This window comes from Erinaceus europaeus, chromosome 8 (assembly GCF_950295315.1).
Source record: "Erinaceus europaeus chromosome 8, mEriEur2.1, whole genome shotgun sequence".
In the NCBI taxonomy this organism is placed as follows: Eukaryota; Metazoa; Chordata; class Mammalia; order Eulipotyphla; family Erinaceidae; genus Erinaceus; species Erinaceus europaeus.
In genome coordinates this window covers 107,345,684-107,366,734 of record NC_080169.1, presented here as the reverse complement: position 1 = coordinate 107,366,734, position 21,051 = coordinate 107,345,684, and the positions used below count along the sequence as shown (strand labels likewise).

Below are 21,051 nucleotides of genomic sequence, written 5' to 3'. Positions count from 1 at the left end.
ACACCTGCTTCACCACTTGTGAAGCGACTCCCCTGCAGGTGGGGAGCTGGGGGCTCGAACCAGGATCCTTACGCCGGTCCTTGCTTTGAGCCACCTGCACTTAACCCGCTGTGCTACCGCCTGACTCCTGTGTTTCTGATATCTTAAAACCAACTGCAAGTTTCCAGTCTGTGAAACATAAATGAAGCACAATGTAGGCAGCACTAAGCATAAAGCCACCAATGTGCTTCTTAGCCCCCGCTTTTTTTTTCTTTCTTTATCCATTATTATAAAGGGTTTTACTTAGTACAACTGGGTTCAAATAACCAATGTTCTTTGGTAAGCAAGGGGATATTGAACTCAAGACTGTCACAACAAACTTAGACAACACCTAAATTTCTCTTACCATGACTACTCCCATTAACTTTGAGGAGGCTAAAACAGTAGTGAGCACACTGGGGCCCATTGGCTAATCCCTGGAGCATTTTCAAATAAGGAATATAAATAGTTGGTGGCAACAGGTCTCCCATTTGTCTAACAAATTTTGACAAGACAACCTGAAATAAAGAAAAGCCAAGAGTTTATACAAAGTAAATCTTAACTTTAAGGCACCATGGATAAGTTAATAGAGAATGCACATGAACTAACACTATAACCACCCGCCTCAAAGACAAAGTAATCTGGTGTTCTATATATGAAAAGCTGCTTTTGTAAGCTTGTTATCAACAATTTAATGCAGTGACAACCTATCTTTGCGAACATAAAGTACATTTTTTCAGAACACTTTAATGTCACAGAATATAAAACAACTCACACACTAAATATGCAACAGTTAAAGAAATTTACTTATCTAAAATTAACCAGCTGTTATGCATGTACAAACTATTGTATTTATTGCTGAATGTAAAACATTAATTCCTCAATAAAGAAATTAAAAATTAAATTAAATTAACCAGCAATTTTCAAAGATATATTCATAATCAGAATCCAGAGTTCCTAGGTTCTAGTAAAATTCAGTATGAAGCCCTGGTAGCCTCAGAGAAATGTTTTGGGGAAAGGACCAAATTATTTGAAGGTGTGGTATAAATGAAGCTTTAACAGAAGTTTTAGTACAACTTATAGTAAAGGCAAAAATAGCCCCAACATGGTCCGGGAAGTGGCACAGTGGCTAAGGAACTAGACTCTCAAGCATGAGGTCCTGAGTTCAATCCCCAGCAGCACATGTACCAGAGTGATGGCTGCCTCTTTCTCTCTCTCCTCCTATCTTTCTCATTAATAAAATTTAAAAAATCTTTAATAAAATAAAGTAACCCCATCATATATGCACTCCTTGGTTATGTAATTCATCCTATGGCTTAGGTTTTTGTCATGGTTGTTTTGACCAAAGTATTACTGGTGCCAGGATAGTGCCAGGGATTGAGTGTGGTGGGACCTTCACACCTCAGGTATTAGTCTATTGCATGAATCACTGTGCTGCTCCCTACCCCAAGGCTTAAGTCTTATTACCACTGTCTATCATGGTGTGTTCGTGAAAAAGATAGCGTCCAATTCTTTGATGGATTTCACCTGCTTATTTAGGTAACAAGTCTCCAAGATATAAAAGGTATAAAGATGGTTTTGTGACATGTAGAAAATTATCCTTATTTCTAAGCACTATTAGCAAATTAAAGAAGTAAAATGTGTAGTCCGGGAGGTGGCACAGTGGATGAAGTGTTGGACTCTCAAGCATGAGGTCCTGAGTTCAGTCCCGGGCAGCACATGTACCAGAGTAATGTCTTTCTCTTTCTCTACTCCTATCTTCTTCATGAATAAATAAATAAAATCTTAAAAAAAAAAAAAAAAAGACTATACATAAAAAAAGAAGTAAAATGTTACACTGCATAGAATTTACTTATAATCTGACAACACAGCTGCATTATCCATGATAGCCATCGACAGGTGACGGGATAAGGAAATTATGAGATATATACTCAGTGGCATACTAGGCTGTGATTAAGAAAAAAATGATACTGGGACCAGGTGGTTGAGCTCACATTATAGTGCACAAGGACTCAGGTTCGAGTCCCTGGTCCCCATCAGCAGAGGGAAAACTTCATAAGTGGTGAGGCAAGACTGCAGGTGTCTCTCCGTCTTTCTCCCTATCTCCCCATTCCTCTTAATTTCTGGTTGTCTCTGTCCAATAAAAATAAGGATAATAAAAAAAATTAAAAAAAAACAAAAACAAGGAGAGTCAGGCTGTAGTGCAGCAGGTTAAGCGCAGGTGGCGCAAAACGTAAGGACCGGTGTAAAGATCCCAGTTCAAGCCCTGGCTCCCCACCTGCAGGGGAGTTGCTTCACAGGCGGTCTACAGGTGTCTATCTTTCTCTCCCCCTCTGTTTTCCCCTCGTTTCTCCATTTCTCTGTCCTATCCAACAACGATGGCAACAATAATAATAACTACAACAATAAAAACAAGGGCAACAAAAGGGAATAAATAAATATTAAAAAATTAAAATAAAAACAAGAGACTTAAGAAAAGAAAAAGATGATACTATGTCCTTTGGGACAAAGTAGATGGAACTGGAGGTGAATATGCTTGGTAAAGAAAAGTAAAGAGGGTAAAAAAAACTACCAGATGCTCACACATATAAAGAAAATTGCAACACATGAACTTGTACACACACAAAAAAGTAAAAGCCTGTCTCTAAGACACTGTGAGAACTATGGTGGTTATCAGAGTAGGGGATGCACAGAACTTTGGTGATGGGTGCATCATGGAATGACAGCCCTGATATCTTAGAATCCTGTCAACCACAAATAACTAATTAAAATTAAAAATGTGCCAAAATAAAAGTTGGAAAAATAACTATAGCAGGTGAAGCAAATATGGCAAATATTAATAGCTATTAGATTAATATGTCAGATGTTCCTGGCAACTTTTCTCTATCCATAATAGAAAGATTGATTGGGTGGTGTTTTTTTGTTTGTTTTTGAGTACTGGAAAGATTTTAGTATATCCTTCTCTAGAACAGCTTTTAAAATGAGGGGAAATAAAACAATGTGGAAAAAAAAAAAAAGGTGGCAGATTATTGTTAGATTCTAACATAAATGAAATATGTAAGGCATAAAAATTTTTATTTATTTTTTAACCAGAGCACTATTCAAATCTGGCTTATAGTGGTGCGGGGAATTTGAACCTGGGACTTTGGCGCCTCAGGCATGACTCTGTTTGCATAACCATTCGCTATCTATACTCCTATTCTTCTTCTAGCGTTTGCCCTTCTTCCGTAGCCAGTCAACAGCATTAGGTTGAGCCTGATGTCAATTTTCGAGACCTCCTTTGAATCTGGAGAGGTGGCAGTCGTTGACTATGTGGGTCATAGTCTGTCTGTAGCCACAGGGGCAGTTCGGGTCGTCTCTGGCTCCCCAGCGATGGAACATGGCGGCGCACCGGCCATGGCCTGTTCGATAGCGATTGAGGAGAACCCAATCATAACGTGCTAGGTCAAAGCCAGGTTGACGCTTGCAAGGGTCTGTGATGAGGTGTTTGTATACTCCTATACTCTGCCCCATAAAAACTTTTAGAAAAGGAAATCGCAGGAAAAAAAAATAAGGATATGTCATAAGCCATCTTACTTGCTATTTTTATAAGAATATGTAATATTGGTTAGCTAGTAAAGGGTAATAGATGGAATTCTTTCTGACATGATTTATTGACTAATTTTGATAGTGTTTTGTCATAAATTATAATTTCTTGGTGTATTGCACTAAAGTAAAAGACTCTGGAGTGGGGGGGATACAGGTCCTGGAAAGGATGACAGAGGACGTAGTAGGGGTTGTACTGTTATGTGGAAAACTAAGAAATGTTATGCATATACAAACTTTGAATTTACTACCAAATGTAAAACATTAATCCCCCAATAAAGGGGGGGAGAAGAATGTAAAATAAATAAATAAATTATAACTTCTAAGCCTTTTCTTTTTCTTTTCCCTTTTGTTGCCCTTGTTGTAGTTATTGTTGTTGTTGATGTCGTAGTTGTTGTGTTGGATAGGAGAGAGAGAAATCGAGAGAGGAGGGGAAGACAGAGAGGGGGAGAGAAAGACAGACACCTGCAGACCTGCTTCACCACCTGTGAAGCGACTTTCCCTGCAGGTGGGGAGCCAGGGGCTTGGACTGGAATCCTTATGCCAGTCCTTGCGCTTTCCACCACCTGCACTTAACCCACTGCGCTACCGCCCAACTCCCAGCCTTTTATTTTTCTCCAGGGTTATCGATAGGGCTCAGTGGGGGCACTACAAATCCACTGCTCCTGATGGCCATTTTTTTCCATTTTATTGGATATGATAGAGAGAAACTGAGGTGGGAGGGGAAGATAGAGAAGGAGAGAGAGAAAGAGAGAGACCCCTACACACCTTCTTCACAGCTTGTGAAGCAACCCCATTGTGGGTGGGGAACAAGGGGCTGGAACCACGATCCTTGTGAGGGTCCTTGTGCTTCCTACTATGTAAGCTTAACCCGCTGCACCACCGCCTGGCCCCCATTTCTAAGCCCTTTCCTTTACCTCTTGTACCTCTTCTATCTTCTCCAATGTGAAGAATGACATATACTAGTTACTGTGATCATAAAGAACAAAGCCATACTAAGAAATACTACTCAATTTAATCTTAGCCATACTAAGAAATACTAATCAATTTAATACAAATGATAGAGATTAAACACTGTTCTATCTCTAATGGTTTAACACACTACTATGATCTTATAGGTTAAGTACATAGTCTCCAAAGTAATCAGCATTTAAACTTAAGAGCCTCGGGAGTCGGGTAGTAGTGCAGCGGGTTAAGTGTAGGTGGTGCAAAGGGCAAGGACTGGTGCTAAGGATCCCAGTTCAAGCCCCTGGTTCTCCACCTGCAGGGGAGTCTCTTCACAGGCAGTGAAGCAAGTCTGCAAGTGTCTATCTTTCTCTCCCCCAGAGTCTTCCTCTCCTCTCTCTATTCTCTCTGTCCTATCCAACAATAATGGCATCAAAAACAATAGTAACTACAACACTACAACAATAAAACAACAAAGGCAACAAAAGGGAATAAATAAATAAATATTAAAAAAAAAAAACTTAAGAGCCTCAAATTTCCTGAAATAAAAGGAAAGCGTTCCTAGGTTACACCATAGTCATTTGTGTTTATAGCAATAACATCAAACGGTAGCATTTTCATGTTTTCAAGTCTCCCAATGCCCATCCCAGATATGAAAGGAGAAAAACGAAAGGCTCACCTGACGTTGAGGGGGTCGCTGATGAGCCACCCCAAGGTAAGTGCCCATGATGGTGGAAGTCTGAAGCGGCTCTGAGGGACACCAATACTCTAGAGCAAGCTCCAAGTTAAAAGCGTTCTTTTTATACAGCTCACCAATCTGCAGAGAGTACACAAGGACTATGAGAAAATGCCTGCAACTCAAGAACTACTTTCAAATAAAAATCCACATTTTTAACAAATTCAACTGTTATACACCTTAATCAGGCATGCAAATTCACTTATACTTCAAAGTAACCTGGAAATGGCCAAATTAGGGGAAAAGAATGGGAGGAGGAAGATGGCAATCCAATGGAGTGGCTTACCAAGAGCATTAAGTGTTCCAGATCCCTTCTGAGGGAGATGGGGGGTTCATTTCCCATCTGCATACTCATGTGAATCATTCGAGCATCTTCATCTGCCCGATTCCTCAATTGCTTCACCTATTAAAATTTATTATGAAAAAAAAAATTTATTATGTGGTTTAGTATATAAATGTTATTCAAGTTAATAACTAATTTTTTTTTAACCAGGCAATCGCCTAAAATTGATTAAATGAAAGAAAATTTCTGAGGGCCAGGGAGATGGCTCAGGGGTAATTGCATGCCTTGTATATGTGAGGCCCTGAGCTGGATCCCCAGCTGACATGAGAACAACAAAGATGTGGTGAGCAGCTGCAAGTGGAGAAGCAGTGCCTTGCTTTCTTTCTCGCAGTCTCTATGTCAATCTCTCCTAGAAACAGAAAAGCACCACTGAACTATCCCACTTAAGTAACATGAGAAAATATGGTAGGAATCTTGATGCAATATTTTTCAAATTTCATTTTAAATTATTTTTATTTATTTATTGGATAGAGACAGCCAGAGATGGAGAGAGGGAAGGGGGAGGTTGAGAGGAAGAGAAAAATGTAGCACTGCTTCACCACTTGCAAAGCTTTCCCCCTGCAGATGGGGGCTGGGAGCTGGAACCCAAGTCTTTGCATACTGTAACATGTGCTCAATCAGGTGTGCCACCACCCGGTCCCCTGTAATATTTCTATCCATTATGTAACATAATAAAACTTCAGAGCACTTTCTACAGAGGAGCAGATAAGTTTAGCTATAGCAAATTTTAATTACTGGTATTGGGGGCAGGACATCATTTGTTTGGCTGATCCTGAACATTGCAGGACTTCAGCAGCCATGGAACACCTGGCAGTATCACCACTACGGTCAACAAAAGCAAAGCTGAGTCCCCTTAGTACCCAAATACACTCTGAAGGACAGTACAGCCCTTACAAAGAGCCAAATGCCTCAAAATGCATCGACTAAATGCTAACTAACTGAAGAAGAAATTGTTTCTCCCTTAAGTAAGAAAAAAAAAAACTAGTGAATAGGCAGTAGCTTGGTGGGTTGAAAATACGCTTGTTGGCATAAGATCCTGTGTTCGATCCCTGGCACTGCATATGACCGAGTATGCCCTGATCTCTCTTTAAAAATTAACATATAGGGGGGCAGGAGGTGGCTCTGCAGTAGCACATGCCATAGATCTATGTGAGGCCCTGAACTGGATCCCAGGCACAGCATAAACGAGGGTGGGGTAAATGAGAGTGGGGTTCTAGAACCTTTCTCTTATTCTCTCTCTGACACACACACACACACACACACTCCACAATTTCTGTTGGTGATTTCATTACTCATCTCTAAAAACAAAATAAGAACAAGAACACAAAAAATCTGTAAGAATATGGTAGACCTGAATATCATTAATCAACTTCTGTAAAATGGTATCTATAAATTAGTCCATAGGAAAGCAGCAAAATATACACCTGTCCAAATAGAATGTTTATCAAGATATGACCATATTCTTGCTCATAAAAATATTACTTATTTAACATAATTAAAATACTATAGGGTAAGGGGATTACATACATGAATGATTTAAATGCATGTGTTATCATGCACAAGGACCTGGGTTCAAGCTCCTGGTCCCTACCTACAGGCAGAAGCTTTACAAGCCATGAAGCTGGGTTGCAGGTGTCTCTCTCTCCCACTCTACATCCCCCTCTCCTCTCAATTTCTCCCAGTACTATCAAACAGAGAATTATTTTTTTTAAATCCCAAGGCAAGAGACAGTGGCACGCCCAGGTAAGGACATACATCACCATGGACAAAGACTCGGGCTTGAACCCTTGAATCCCCATCTGCAGGGGAAATACTTCACAAGTGGTAAAGCATGTCTGCAGGTATCTCTCTTTCTTCCTCCCTCTCCATTTCCTCATCCTCCCACTCTCAATTTCTCTCTGCCCTACTAAATGAAACAGAAAGACAAAAAAAAAAAAAAAAAGACCACCGGGAACAGTGGCTTTGTGGTGCTCACAACCAGCCCCAGCAATAACCCTGGTGGCAATAAGATAAAGATAAAACAGAAATTAGAGTTATATAGAAGTTCACCAAATAATAGAAATTAAATAACAAATTCCTCAATAGCCCACTGATGAAAGAAGTCTCAGAGGAAATTAGAAATTATATTGAATAAAAATAAAAACAAATTAGGGAGTTGGGCAATAGTGCAGCGGGTTAAAGTGCATGTGGCGTGAAGCACAAGGACCGGCATAAGGATCTTGGTTTGAGCCCGCAGCTCCCCACCGGCAGGGGAGTCCCTTCACAGGCGGTGAAGCAGGTCTGTAGGTGTCTATCTTTCTCTCCCCCTCTCTGTTTTCCCCTCGTCTCTCCATTTTTCTCTGTCCCATCCAATAACAATGACATCAATAACAACAATAATAACTACAACAATAAAAAACAAGGGCAACAAAAGGGAAAATAAATATAAAAAAATTAAGAAAAAATAAAATGCAAAAAAATTGAAATAAAAACTCATGCTGAACTTGATAACAATTAAACACAACTTATCAAAATGCAGATGGCACAGCTAAAATAGTAGAGATAAAATTATAACATTAAATACTTATAATAGATAAGAAGGCTTTAAGTCAGTAATCTTCCACCTTAAAAAAAACAAAAACTAAAAAAGGCAAACTAAACATAAATAAAAGGAAGATTAAAAGGAGAAATCAATAACAGTGAGAGAAAATATAAGAAAATTCAATGAAGCCAAAAGTCAATTTGCTGGAAAACTCCAAGATCGATAAACCTCTAGCTAGGTTAATTAATAAAGAGAGGAGACACAAATCACAAAAACTGAAAATAAAAGGAGGAAGAGAGCCAACAAGCATGAAAAGTGTAATGCAGGAGGGCTAAAAATAACTTTTTATGTCCACCAACTTCATAGTTTGAATGAAATGGTGGTGAGATTCACTGACAGACACAAGCCATTCAAGAAATAACCTAAGTAGTACTGTTTCTATTCAAGAAATTCCAGTAGGTCAGAATTCTGTGAATAAACTCATTGAAGATTTCCCACTGGGACTCTTCCAAATCATATATAAATTTGAAATAAGGCAGCCTTAGCACTGATCCTTAGGGTATATAATTCATTACCCACAGCATTTTCCCTTGCTTATGACTTGTTGTAAGCTACTATCAATGTCAGTATTTATTAGTTTTTAGAACATAATATTAACAATTATAATTTAACTGATTATTTTATTTTATTAAAATTCAACTATTTTCCACTCATCCTACCTGTAATACAGGTATCACACTTACCTTCATTGGCATAAGTGCAAGAAAATCTGTGATGAGATTATGAATTCTACGAATATAAAATTCATCCTGATAGAAGTTTTCTGACACCACAACAGATTCAGTGAGGAAAAGGAAAACATTGTCAGCAATTGCAAGTTCTGCCATTGCTTCATCTGCTTCTGTGAATTCAGCCAGAGCTAGAAATGTGAAGAACAGTGCATGAAGGAAAAGTTAATATTTTTTTAAAGATTTGTATTTATTGGTTCATGAGAAATGACAGGAGAGAAAGAACCAGACATCACTATGGTACGCGTGCTGCCAGGGATTGAACTCAGAACCCCATGCTTGAGAGTCCAATGCCTTATCCACTGCGCCACCTCCCAGACTACGAAGGAAAAGTTATTAAATTGGATTAAAATATGTACCAATACAGTTTGATTCCAAATTTTCTCTCTCCTCTATCTTCAAGCATTTGCTATCTACAAAACAAGATCGTATGTCACTGAAATTAACTCACAAGCCCCTAGGAACTGCTGGGAGAATACACTAGACAACCACATGGCCCCTGCCCAAGAGGTGGCTCAGTCATATGAAATGCTGGATTCTTAAGCATGAGGTTCAGAGTTTGATACCTGGCATCACCTGTGCCAGAGTGAGCTGTAGTTCTCCCTCTTCTCCTCTCATAAATAAAACTTTAAAAAATAAATAAACAAACTTGAAGAAAACCACATGCTCTTCATAACAAGTGTACTTTCTACTACTGAGTTAATTGTCAGGCCCCAGGAAATGGATCATTTGCCACTTAGTGTTCTCCACAAGAGTGGTTTGTGACCACATCCCAGGGGCAAATGATATACTACTCTGTCCTCTGGAGACACTAAAAACTGAGTCTCATTCAGAGACCTGATCTGAGTATTTGGTAAGGATTTATCATAAGTGACAGATAGTTCTTCTATCAAGAAAACTGCTGGAGTGACCAGGCAGTAGTGCAGTGGGTTAAGCACACATGGCAAAAAGCACAAGGCCCGGTGCAAGGATCCAGGTTCGAGTCCCCTGCTTCCCACCTACAGGGGCATCACTTCACAAATGGTGAAGCAGGTCTGCAGGTGTCTATCTTTCTCTCCCCCGTCTTCCCCTCTTTCGATTTCTCTCTGTCCTATCCAACAACAGTAGTAACAACAATAATAACAACAACAACGATAAACAACAAGGGCAACAAACAGGGAAAAAAATAGCCTCCAGGAGCAGTGGATTCGTAGTGTAGGCACTGAGCCCCAAAGTTATCTCTAGTAACCAGCGATAACCCTGGAGGCAAAATAACTAAATATATAAATAAATATAAATAAACAAATAAAAATAAATTGTTTGGGGGTCAAGCAGTGGTACAGCCAGTTGAACGCACACACTACCATGGGCAAGGGTCTGGGTTCAAGCCCTGAACCCCACCTATAGGAGGAACACAAGCAGTGAAGCAGGTCTGCAGGTGTCTTTCTCTCTCCCTCTCTGTCTCCTTCACCCCTTTAAATTTCTCTGTCCTACCCAATAAAATAGAGACAGAAAAAAAAAAAAAGGAAAAAGGATACATTGCTTGATTACTGTTTAATTTTAAATACAAAACTAGTAGACAATTTGTGATGATCTAGCTTTGGAAAAGAATTGCTGCAAAACATATTCTGCTCGCCTGTCATGAGTGCTCCTAAAAGTACACTTAGTTGCATTAACTGTCAGGATTAGATATAAACCAGGGCCGTCGCAAGCACAGGAAAAGAAAAGGGCTAATGTTGGAGTCATTCAGGTTCTGTCTTCACTTTTACGTGCTGCCGAGGGCTGAACCAAAGGCCTCACACAGAAATAGTAACAGGGAGCAGCCTCAGGTTTGTTTTTGTTTTTGTTTTGTTTTGTATTTAGAGGGACTTGAGAGAGAAATGATAGCACAGCTCTACTCCGCCACCCATAGAGCTTCCTGGGGCAGTGTTTGCTGGGCATCTGGCTCAAGGCCTCTACTAGGGGAGCCACCTCCTGGCCCCAGACTGGATTTTTTTTTTTTTTTTTAATATTTAGAATTGCCTGTCTACCCATACAGTACAGATTCCATGACAAAAGAACACTTAAAAATCTATATTATGCGGGGGAGACAGCATAATGGTTATGCAAACAGATTCTCATGCCTGAGGCTCTAAAGTACCAGGTTCAATTCCCCCGCACCACCATAAGCCTGAGCTGAGCAGTGCTCTGGTGTATCTCTCTCTCTCTCTGCATCTCTCTCAAAAATAAAATTAATGAAAAATCGATATTATGGCTAATAATGATGACCAAATTATTAATCAATGCTGATTAAAAATTAATGATTAATTCCAGACTCACTTAAATTCAAAATAGTGGAATTAAAATTACAAGATTTGGGGGGCAACCAATAGCACACCTGGTAAAGTGTCTACTTTACCATGTATAAGTATCCAGGTTCAAGCCCCAGGTCCCAACTTGCAGGGGAAGCTTCATAAGTGGTAAAACAGTGCTTCAGGTACCTGTCATTCTCTGTATGCCCCCCCAACACACACACACAATTTCCCTCGGTCACTGTGAAAACTAAAGACACTAAAATTATAACTGTAAGTCTGGCAAATATCAAAACATGTTTTATAAAACAGTGTGACAGATCTACTTCAGATGTCTATAAAGGGACTAGACACTAATTTTTTTCCCTTTTGTGGGACAAAAGTGGAGAAATAGAGAAGGAAAAGAGAGACAAAGGTGGAGAGACAAGAAGGCTAACTGCAGCACTGTCCTACACCTGTGAAGCTTTCCGCCTGCAAGTGGGCACTGAGGGCCTGAACCCATTTCTCTGCACGTGATAACACTGTGAGACAGCACAGTGACTGCAAAAGATTTTCATGCCAGAGACTGAGGTCACAGGAGCAATCCCCAGAAGCAGCACAAGCCAGAACTTAGCAGTGCTCAGATAAAAAAGGGATGGAGAGACAGCACAGTACTTATGCAAAAGACTTTCATGCCTAAGGCTCCAAGGTCTCAAGTTCAACTCCCAGCACCGCCGTGAGTCAGAGATGAGAAGTGCTCTGGTATTTCTCTGATTTTGTTTTTTTTTTTTTTCCTGTATTCTCCAATAACAACTACATCAGTAAAACCACAATAATAACTACAACAGTAAAACAAGGGCAACAAAAGGGAATAAAAAAATTAAAATTAAAATTAAAAAACAGAAGCTTCAAGATCATTGTCAATGGTTCTAAGCAATGGAAGTAGCATTTGATCTAACTTTTTTTGGAAGACAATTTATTTTTATAGTTGCTGTAGTTATTGTTGTTATTGATGTCGTCGTTGTTGGATAGGACAGTGAGAAATGGAGAGAGGAGGGGAAGACAGAGAGGGTAAGAGAAAGATAGACACCTAGAGACCTGCTTCACCGCCTGTGAAGCGACTCCCCTGCAGGTGGGAAGGCGAGGCTCGAACCGGGTTCGTTACGCCGGTCCCTGCTCTTCGTGCCATGTGCTCTTAACCTGCTGCGCTGTCGCCCAACTCCCAGAAAGTCTGCAATAAACTACATTACAATTTCATCTAATACAATTCTAGTTCGCCCTATAATTACTCTATGCAATGAAAAGCTAAAACCTTTCAAATTTAATGTTAATATGCTGGTTTCCATTAAAAAAAAAATTGACTGTGATCAATTTACCTGTCACATCTGATAGCTGAGAAATACCTCTCAATGCCAGTGCCCAGGCAAGTCTAACAGTGGCTTGCAGTCCAGGTAGTTTCCAAGGTTGAGAGTCTTGAAGACGAGAGTGAATTGTTGCAATGTACTGTCTCTCTGTCAACAAGGGAAGTTGATGAATCATGTCTGAAACAGAGAAACAGGTCACTGTATCAAAACGTAGAGGAATTTTCGCTTTTGACTTACAGGAATAATGTCAAAAGGTTAGAAAACAAAAGTATCCTTATCAAAGTGAGACTAATCAGCATTGATGTTTACCAAAAACAATTGCATACACAATAGCCGGGGCAATAGCTCGAGTTGGTAGAGTACAGGACTTCCACATGCAGAGCTCCTACTGGCTCAATTTCTAGCACTGCATGTGTGCGCCATAGTGTTCTGGCTTCCCACCTGGGACTTGCCCTCTCTCCTGTAGGAAATAAACCTTCAGAAGGCCAGGAGATGGCTCACCTGGTAGACTGCACACTTCATCATGTGTGAGGACCCAGATTTGAGCACCCATTTACCACAGAGGAGCACCTGCAAGGGGCAGCTCCACAAATGGTGGAGCAGTGTGGCAGCACCTCTCCTATCTATTACCCCTACCTTTTCTGTGATTCACTCTATAATAGGAAAAAAAACAAAAATTTTTAAGCCGCTGGGAATGGTGAGGTGAAGGCACAGAGCCCTAGTAATAACCGATGGTTAAAACAAACAAACAATATTCGTGAAGCTTCTCTCTGAGGTGATATACCCACATGGTAGTAAGGGGCTCAAAGCCAGGTCTTTATATATAGTAAAGTGTGCACTCCACTGGCTGAGCCAACTCCGGCCTCTACTTCTATCTAATTTTTGCCAAGCTCCTTTTGGATGTCGTCTGACGAATAATTAGTTCAGAGGTTTTCAATCTTTAATCATGGACATATGCTTTATTTTTTTTTTAATATTCCTGTATTTTTAAGTTTTTATCTACTAAAGCACATGCACTAACAATCAATTTCTCATTTGTTAATCAAGGGTACATGTGGTGACAAACAAGAAATTATAAATTAAAATGAGTTAAGCAAGTTGACATAATTACAACCTACTACAATTAAAAAAAAAAAAAGAGCTCACACCTCAGCCTATAAACTCTTCAGGTGGGAGTCAGGCAAAGCACAAGGACCTTCATAAGGATCCCCGTTCGAGCCCCCAGCTCCCCACCTGCAGGGGAGTCGCTTCACAGGCGGTGAAGCAAGTCTGCAGGTGTCTGTCTTTCTCTCCCCCTCTGTCTTCCCCTCCTCTCTCCATTTCTCTCTGTCCTATCCAACAACATCAATAACAACTGTAATAACTATAATAAAACAAAAAGGGCAACAAAAGGCAATAAATATAAAAAATATTTTTAAAAAACTCTTCAGGTGTTCAATTTGACTTTTTTTTGAAAAGGACCAGTTTAGGGATGAGAATAGTTAACATAATGGTTATACAAAGATACTTTCATGGCTGAGGCCCCAAAGTCCTAGGTTCAATCCCCTGCACCACAAACCAGAGCTGAGCAGTGCTCTGGTGTAAAAATCCCAGTTTACAAACTTCCATCAACACAGTCTACTCTCCCCTACTTAATTCCGGCTTTGGTTCATTTAGTACTGGAAACTGACCAACCCACTAATTGGCAGCATTCCTGGATGAGCATAAGTGGCACATTCCATGTGACATACAATGTACCCTGTGACAACGTGACTGGAGGTAACTACGTAGTAGCTGTATTTTATATCAGCCTTTCCTAATGGTCAAGGGTGGTCACCAAAGGCAAGTGAAAACCTCTACCATACTCACCTACCTAATGTAAGACTTAGTGGCTGGGGGAAAAGTACTGAAATGTTTACAATACTAAATACCAATAAGCTCCTCTTTGCAGGAATCATCTTTGAGATCCCACATTCTAAGCAGTAATTGTCCACATAGAAAAAAAGTGAAATTTCAGGAGTTGAGCGGTAGCGCAGCGGGTTAAGCGCACGTGGCGCAAAGTGCAAGGACTGGCGTAAGGATCCGGTTCAAGCCCCCAGCAAACCACTTGCAGGGGAGTCGCTTCACAAGTGGTGAAGCAGGTGTACAGGTGTCTGTCTTTCTCCCCCCTCTGTCTTCCCCTCCTCTCTCCATTTCTCTCTGTCCTATCCAACAACAATGACATCAATAACTACAACAATAAAACAACAAGGGCAACAAAAGGGAATATATATTTTAAAATTTTTTTTTTAAAAGTGAAATTTCTTCTACTTCATAAAAAAAAGTAAGTAAAGTTACAGATATAGGTCCTTAGAATTTTTTTTTCCTTGAAAGATTTGAAATGTGAATACATAGTAAAGAAATAATTAATTAGGACTGGGGAAATAATAAGGCAGAGCTAAGTAGTGCTCTGGTGAAATAACAATAATAATAATAATAATAAATTAATGAATAAATAAATGGCTGAAGAGATAGCAATGGGGCTACATTAATTTTAAAAATTTGATCTTATACCTAAACATTCAAATACAGATCAACTGCATGTAAAAAGAAAATAGACAATATTAAAAGTTAAAATACAGCCCTTATTGGACAGAGCAGAGAGCATAATGGCTACACAAGACTTCTATGCCTGAGACTCTGAGGTCCCAGGTTTAATCCCCCATACCACCATAGGATTGAGTGGTACTCTGGTGTAAAAACAAACTACAAAAGTAAAATACAGCCCTTTTTTATCTCCACATTTTAAATCTGGTTTTTTAAAAAGGATTATTTCCTGAGTGAGAAAAGAGCACCACTGACATATGCTGTGCCAGGGATCAAGCCCAGCACCTCACACATGTAAATCCTGCACTCTACCCACTGAGCTGTCCTCCCAAGAATTCCTCCCTTCCTTCTACTAGTCACTAAATCCAGTTTTTCTTTTTTTGTTTGTTTTTAACAGGAGCACTATTTAGCTCTGATTTATGGTGGTGTGAGGGACTGAACCTGGGACCTCCACGTTTTAGGCATGAGACTGTTTGCATAACTATTATGCTATCTCCCCCACCCACAACACCCAGTTTTTTTTATGATTATAGTCGACTGAATATGAGAGACTGAGAGAAAAACCCAGAGGCCAGGCGGTGGCATACCTGGTTAAGTGCACACATTACAACACACAAGGACTTAGGTCCAAGTCCCTGATCCCACCTGCAGGGGGAAAGCATCAAAAGTGGTGAAGCAGGGCTGCAGGTGTCTCTGTTTCCCTCTCTATCAGCCTCCCTCCCCTCTCAATTTCTCTCTGTCTCTATACAATAACAAATAAAATAAGAGAAAAAAAATGTTAAAAATAGAAACTCCAGAGTACTGATCAGCTCTGGCATAAAGTGATGCTGGGCACTGAAGGAGTTATGTACAGGGTTGTCGGAAAAGTCATGACTTTTTTTTTTTTTCCCACATCATGACTTTTCCAGCAAGCCAGTAAGTTCAATGCTCCAGTAAGCTGAGCTATGTCATCTCAATCCTATAATGTAACTTTTAAAAGTCAAATGTATCAGTAGGTATAAGAGCCAATACCATCTCGTTCCTCTGTGCTTTGTTCCATAAAACTGATGTCAAAGCAGTACAGCAGTGCCATAAGAAGAGCCAAATTCACCACATCCAATGAGCCGTTGGCCTCAACTGTCACTCTTTCCAAATGTCCAATGAGGAGTAGAGTGTCATCTTTGCCTAAAGGTGACTGGCAAGCCCAGGCAAAAAGACTTTCTGCCAGAGACTGTCTGCACTCTTTGATGAGGTCAGAAACCTAGAAATAAAAATGCAGTTATAAGCATATGAAGAAAACTCAATCCACATATGACCCTAAACTTTCACCTCTAAATATTAAGCAAACTATTGCTGGTGCCTCCATTTTAAATGCAAACAATCCCGTTATGGAATCAACTTCTTGAAGCGATCACCTCAGAAACCAGCAGGATAGCATATTAGTATCTAGAAAGAAACTGAAAGAACAGCACAGCATTTTTGTGGACACAGCTGCCGACAAGCTTAATAAGCACCATTAATTTACCTAGGCCTGTATGATAAGAATGTTCAACTGTCATGACTTTTTTTGCTTCCAAAATACAACACAGACAACCCATGAATCAATCTCATTGAACCCTTGCCTCTTTGCGATGCTTTTCACTGCCCAAACCTCTCTCACGCTGTAGTTTCTCAAACTCATTGTTCACATCAATCTGTGAGACCAGAGTAAGAATTTTATAAGTCAGTCCTTGCTCCATCAGTTCATCTGTAAAACGTGTTGTCATGGAAACCAGTTCTGGACTGTAATGAGAAGAAATCAGTAAACAAAGTTATAATGAACAGTAATGTTTATGCTTCCTCATCATATGGCTATAATACTATTGATAATAATGATGCATTACCGGGGGGGGGGGGGGGATAGGATAACTCATAACCTAGTTATTATTTTTATCCTGTCCTTTCTAGATCAATGATTGGGCTTCAATAAACTATCCCTAAGTAACTAAATCATTTTTTTTACTTGTAAATAAGATACATAGCAGGATTGAACTGTGTCATTGTTGGCAGGATATGGGGGTAGTAATTACTCAGACTGTATTACATACTTTATTTCTGAAATTAGAACTCTTCTGTGGTACAAAGAACTTGCACATGTGTAACTCCACTGCCCCCAAGCCAACTTTTTAATTCTTTTAATTTCAGATAAACACAGAGGAGGGCAGGGAGATTATGTAATGGTCATGCAACGGATTTTCATGCCTAAAACTTGAGGTCTCAGGTTCAATTCCCAGTATCATCATAACCCAAGCTGAGCAAAGCTCTGGTAAAATAAAAATAGCAGTAGTAGCAGCAGCTGCTGCCACCCAGGAAATAATACAATGGAAAAAGCACGCTTTGGACTCTCAAACATGAATTCAATCCCAGGAGTAACACATGCCAGAGAGATACTCTAGCTCATTTTTCCTCTCTCGCATAAATAAATAAATCTTTAAAAAATAGAGGGAGATTCAAAAAGAGACCATTATAGCACTCCATCATTCATAGAACTTTCCCCAGTATTGTGGTGCTCAAAGCCAGGGACTAACACACGGGAGTATTAGCACAATAAGTTATTTTCTAGTCTGCTAAAAATATGACTCTTTAAACAATTTCTGTTCAACCCCTGGAATCCCAAGAAGTAAACAGACCTGAGTTCAAGGGTCCATGTCTTTCCTCGCCTAGACTGTATCAAAGCTTTCAAGGAATTTGCAATGCATCTCTTTCCATCCCAGTATAAAAGAACAGCGACTAATCCTCTGGTGAGACCAGGAAAATGTGGCTGTTGATGCTCTCCTAGGAAAAAAAAAAAAAGGTGAGAAGTAATTTAACATTCAATTCAAAGAAATCAGAGAACTGGCTGTGGATATGGCTCAGCTGTTTTATTATCTAAATCAGAGCACTGCTCAGCTCTGGCTTATGGAGGTGTAGAAGATTGGACCGGAACATGAGTGGCCTCAGGCACACAAGCCTGGTGCTCTAACACAGAGTAATCTCCCTAGCCCACACCATTGTTTTTTATCTTCTACAGTATATTCAAGGGCCCATGCAACTAACAGAACACTGAAAGCAACATGGAGTTCACCATTTTCCTAACTTTTAGCTTCTCCTCTATCTATGTATTCCATACGGTCGGTGAAAATTTTTCGGTCTGTTTTCCACTGATTCAAACCATTACTTAATGCTCATGTTTCCTCTTCCATAGGAATCTTTTTTTTTTCAAATAGATTCTCATATTCATTCTCATTCTCTCTCTCTCTCTTATTTTTGCCTCCAGGGTTATCACTGGGGCTCAGTACCTGCACTACAAACCCACTGCTTCTAGAGGCCGTTTTTTCCATTGTTGTTGTTGATGTCATTGGATAGGACAGAGAGAAACTGAGAGAGGAGGGGGAATATAGAGAAGGGGAGAGAAAGACAGACACCTGCAGATCTGCTTCACCATTACCGCCCCCCCCCACACACACACACACACACAAGTGAGCAAGAGGCTCAAACCAGGATCCTTGCGCTGGATCCTTACACAGGTCCTTGCACTTTGTGCTTAATCCAGTGCGCTACCACCCAATCCCCCACATATTCTCTTATAATCCTTAGAAATCTTTCAAAATATTAGGAAGTTTCTTCCCCTAGAGTCTTCTCTGCCAAATAAGCCCTTTTCTTAATGTCTTAAGTTCATTTGCCCTTATACCTACTTTCCCTTGAATAAGTTCCACTTTTGTCTTTTTTAAGTGGAAATACCAGTTTTAGCTTCATTTCCTATGGCTTTCTTCATCCTTTAGTCTCTTCACGCCACTCCCTTTGTTCCCCAAATTTGTATCACTGCTTCACACCTCTTGCAAGTCATTTCTTCTGCCTAGACGGCGCTGTCTTTTTGAATGCACACCTATTCTACGAAATGTACACCTCGTCATTGTTTTAGTAACTACCTTAAATCTCAAGATATATATAGACTTTCCTGTATGACAATCTGAGGTCAATTTAATCCCTATCTCTATGGATTATTACTATTTTTTTTTTTGCAAGTGTATTCAATGTACTTATTTCTGTCGTTATTTGCTTCCATGTCTTTCTCAAACTAGGCTACAAGCTCCTTGGTACTAGTTGAGGTTATATTCAGCTATCTCTGCAGTCTTAGTACTGTGGTCTGATCTACGGTGGACACAGAATAGATGTCAAAGTTCTAAACTAAACCCAGTATCCATCTCTTGTCACAGAATGAGAAACTGCCTTCTTTATTCTCAGTGCTGTACTTCTTTTTAATGTAGTCTTAGGTCAAAAAGGATTCTGGCGGTCACACATTTATCTTTAGACATAATAGACTTTCTTTTCTTTTTTTTTCCTCCAGGGTTATTGCTGGGCTCGGTGCCTGCACCATGAATCCACCGCTCCTGGAGGCCATTTTCCCCCCTTTTTTGTTGCCCTAGTTGTTGCAGCCTCGTTGTGGTTATTATTGCCATTGTTGACGTTGCTTTGTTGTTGGATAGGACAGAGAGAAATGGAGAGAGGAGGGGAAGACAGAGAGGGGGAGAGAAAGATAGACACCTGCATACCTGCTTCACTGCCTGTGAAGCAACTCCACTGCAGGTGGGGAGCCGGGGGCTCGAACCAGGATCCTTATGCCGGTCCCTGCGCTTTGCGCCATGTGCGCTTAACCCACTGCGCCACCTCCCGACCCCCCATAATAGACTTTCTTTCAAATAAAATGCCCAAGTCTTCTCCACATGGCTCCTGTCTTACAATAAGAAATTCGCAAAATGAATTTCTAATTTTATGGAAATTTCAGTCTTCTCTCTAAATAACAGCCAAGGAAATAATCTTTTTTTTTTAGCCAAGGAAATAATTTAAAAGTTATTCCAGATTATGTAACTCTTCTGTTTAATGTCTTTGTCTCAACAACTTCTTTCCAATTAGAATAAAACCTAAATAACTGTCATGACCTGCAAGATTAATGATCTACTTTCTGCTCGTTCCTTGCCCGTCTCCATTTTAGTCCCTACTCCCAATGTATCATGGTCCAGTCAAAATGAACTTGTTCATCTTTCAGCATTCCTTTGTTCTCAAGCACCTGTATGTAGTTTGTCCTGCTACATCACACCTTCCCAACAGCTACTGGCACCTGGTCATTGTATGGGTCTCCAGTTAAAAGTCCCAATCTCAAAGAGGCCTTCTCTAAGTTTCGGTTTAGACCTATTTCTCATTAGCCCCCATCTCTCGATAGACCATGGCCTTGCTTTATTCTTCCTAATATTCAGTATTATGGAAATTATCATATTCCTTATCTGAATCACCCTGCAGAAACTAAATTAAAAAAGGAATAATCTTAACTCTACTCACAGTAAGGCAGTAAACGCTTTATATTGTAAAAGCACATGTGAGATGTGGCCATTCATCCTCTGCTAGTTAAATTACTCTTAAAAATGCCAATCACAGGAGTCGGGCGGTAGCGCAGCGGGTTCAGCACAAGTGGCGCAAAGCGCAAGGACCGGCCTAAGAATCCCGGTTCGAGCCCCCGGCTCCCCACCTGCAGGGGTGTCACATCACAAGTGGTGAAGCAGGTCTGCAGGTATCTATCTTTCTCTCCCCCTCTGTCTTCCCCTCCTCTCTCCATTTCTCTCTGTCCTAATACAACAACTAATACAACAATAAAATGAGGACAACAAAAAGGAATAAATAAATTTAAAAAAAAAAATGCCAATCACGAGAGCCGGGCGGCAGCGCAGCAGGTTAAGTATATATGGCGCAAAGCACAAGGACTGGTGTAAGGAGATCCTGGCTTGAGCCTCCGACTCCCTACCTGCAGGGGAGTCGCTTCACAGGCAGGTCGCTTCACACCTGCAGGTCTGCAGGTGTCTTTCTTTCCTGCTCTCTGTCTTCCCTTCCTCTCTCCATCATATCTAACAATGACAACATCAATAACAACAATAACTGCAAAAAAAA

The 21,051-nt window shown here is 40.2% G+C and overlaps 1 protein-coding gene across 2 annotated transcripts in view; it reads right to left on the bottom strand.

Moving 5' to 3' along the window:
• Positions 1-21,051, bottom strand: part of NUP205 (nucleoporin 205) — a 119,931-nt gene that overhangs the window by 75,380 nt on the left and 23,500 nt on the right. For both annotated transcript variants that reach the window (XM_060196635.1, XM_060196637.1), the window contains exons 4-11: positions 17,763-17,907; positions 16,716-16,875; positions 16,126-16,354; positions 12,562-12,726; positions 8,892-9,067; positions 5,571-5,687; positions 5,228-5,365; positions 386-536 (exon numbers count right to left, since the gene is read on the bottom strand). In XM_060196635.1, the coding sequence (XP_060052618.1) occupies positions 386-536; positions 5,228-5,365; positions 5,571-5,687; positions 8,892-9,067; positions 12,562-12,726; positions 16,126-16,354; positions 16,716-16,875; positions 17,763-17,907 (1,281 nt within the window). The remainder of the gene's footprint in view (positions 1-385; positions 537-5,227; positions 5,366-5,570; positions 5,688-8,891; positions 9,068-12,561; positions 12,727-16,125; positions 16,355-16,715; positions 16,876-17,762; positions 17,908-21,051) is intronic.